At 41.6% G+C, this 2,306-nt stretch overlaps 1 protein-coding gene across 3 annotated transcripts in view; it reads right to left on the reverse strand.

The window, feature by feature from the left end:
• The window catches only part of CUNH7orf57 (chromosome unknown C7orf57 homolog), a 39,764-nt gene that overhangs the window by 33,101 nt on the left and 4,357 nt on the right, over positions 1-2,306 (reverse strand). For all 3 annotated transcript variants that reach the window (XM_045286382.1, XM_045286381.1, XM_045286383.1), the window contains one exon: positions 360-545. In XM_045286382.1, coding sequence (XP_045142317.1) covers positions 360-545 — 186 coding nt within the window. The remainder of the gene's footprint in view (positions 1-359; positions 546-2,306) is intronic.

Raw genomic sequence — 2,306 nt, forward strand, 5'->3', positions numbered from 1 at the left:
AACTCTTATCACAATCCATACATACATCCATGTATCAGATACATTTGTACATTTGTTGCCCTCATTGTTCTCAAAATATGTGCTTTCTACTTGAGCCCTTTCTTTATGGAAGTAGAAAATCGCATTTTTCTTCCTCAGAGCAGCTGGTGGTTTTGAATCTCCAACCTTGTGGCTAGCAGTCCAATATATAACCACTACGCCACCAGGGCTCCAGATTTCCAAAAGCACTAGGGAACACTTAGATTTTACAGTAATATTTTTATACTGCAAAAATGTAAATTGTTACAGGAATTGCCCTTTACTCTTTACAGAACTAATTTTCAAGTGAACGATAAGTGAAAACCAATGAATGGACTTACCAGGCCTGCCACCTTGTTTGGCGAGTTTGACGTACTCCGAGTCAGTTTCTTTTATCCAGTATCGACGAGTCCCAAATGCATTTCCATTTTGTTTATCTCCGAGATCACTAAGCCCTGGGATCTGCGATGTCGGTGGTGCGTCCACAGCCTTCTCAGACCGCTTCACTGGAAGATGGTAATACCAATCTAGAAGAGTGCATGCCCAATGGTCATACTGTCATTCACATACTCATTTCAGAGCTCGGTTTGGTCCACAGTCTGTTTTGTAATTGTCTTTGTGCACAAAGTATCTTAGCAAGGGAAGAAACTTTCCCTTTCTGAATCTCATGTAATGAGTGGGAACACGACCAGTCGATTAATTGTTGTTCTGGGCTGCGAAGTGCATTCTGAATTCCAACGACCCAATGAAACACTGCCTCCATTCCACCCCCTCCTCACAATTGGTATGTTAGAGTTTACTGTTGCAGCCACTGTGTCAATCCATCTTGTTGAGAATATTCCTCTTTTTCACTTCCCCTCTACTTACCAAGCATGATGGGCTTTTCCCAGGGACTGATCTCTCCTGATAATGTCTCTAAAGTCTGCTAGAATGTCAGATAATGCCAAAAGAATGAAAGATACCTTCCATGGGAACTTTCTGCTCTTTGCTCTTTACTAATGACAGTCCTGCTACAGTGATGGAATCTGAGATAATTCCATAGTACTTTAGCTTGCTCATTAGGTTTCCAAACCTCTTTTCATGCATACCCATGGTGGACAGCTCTCTATAATACTCCATAAAACAGAACTTAGTTGTATTTCTGGTTATTTAGGGGAATAAACATTTCTGAAGGAAGCCCTGGTGGTGTGGTGGGCCATGCCTTGGGCTGCAGTTGGAAACCACCCGCAGCTGCGTGGGAGGAGGCTGCACCTTTCTACTCCTGTACAGCGGCTCAGTGGCAGCAGCTCACACGGGCAGCCTCTCCCCGTCCTACAGGGTTGCCACGAAGCAGAAGTGGCTGGATGGCCCTGAGTACAACAGCACCAGTTCAACCTTCCATTGTTTCAATTCCATTGCTTTGCTCTCAACGTGCTAGCTAATTCTAATGTTTTACGGTGCATCTTTGGATAGCTTTGGAGGTTTGTATGGTTTCTAAGATTTCATTTGTTTTCTCACATTGCTCTTGAAGAGTTTTCCTGAACTCTTCAATATTTTTTTCTCCTGTAGTTCTCTCAATTTGTGTGTGTGTGTGTGGTTTTAAAATATATATATATGTGTGTCAAATGATTCTGTAGTTGGTGGTAGTCCTTGTCTACTAGGTGAAGCTGATAATGGTGCAGGGTGGCTAGGTCATGTGATAGTAGTTGTCTCTTATCAGATGGGGTGACAAAGGAATGAGTTAATTTTAAACAGGGAAGAGGAGACACAATTTAAAAAAGACAAGTGTACAGTTGGTTAGGCAGTGAAGAAAGATGCCTACTACTATGATAACAAAGATCTTTTTTCCAAAGCAAAACCAACACCAAACCCAAACTAGTACTGTGTACAAATTGAAATTAAAATGATGACTCAGGCCAGAGTGGGATGTACGCTTGAGCCTACTGTTGTAGCTTTTATATCAATTGGTCTTGTTGAAGATTAATCGTATTGTCATCTACTTCACCTTCTCTACTCCTTGTCTTTCCTGCTGAAGTATCCAAAGTAAGCAAGATGAAGTCTTGCGAACTTCAATTATTGATATACTTCACATATTAAAAATATTGAAATAAGCGTTTGCTCCAGAAATGACAGCCATATTGACTTTGACCAACTTTTCAAGAGCATAGAGAGAGAGGACTGGGCACGGTCCAAGAAACCAATTCCACTGAAAACTTTTATTTGAAGCCCACACATCTCTCCCTTACCACGGAGACTTGTAAGAAGGCAAACCCTTGGCAGAAACAAGAATCCTGTCATCAAATAAGCCC

This window comes from Echinops telfairi, unplaced genomic scaffold, assembly GCF_000313985.2.
Source record: "Echinops telfairi isolate 266 unplaced genomic scaffold, ASM31398v2 ScPeMD7_7;HRSCAF=31, whole genome shotgun sequence".
Lineage (NCBI taxonomy): Eukaryota > Metazoa > Chordata > Mammalia > Afrosoricida > Tenrecidae > Echinops > Echinops telfairi.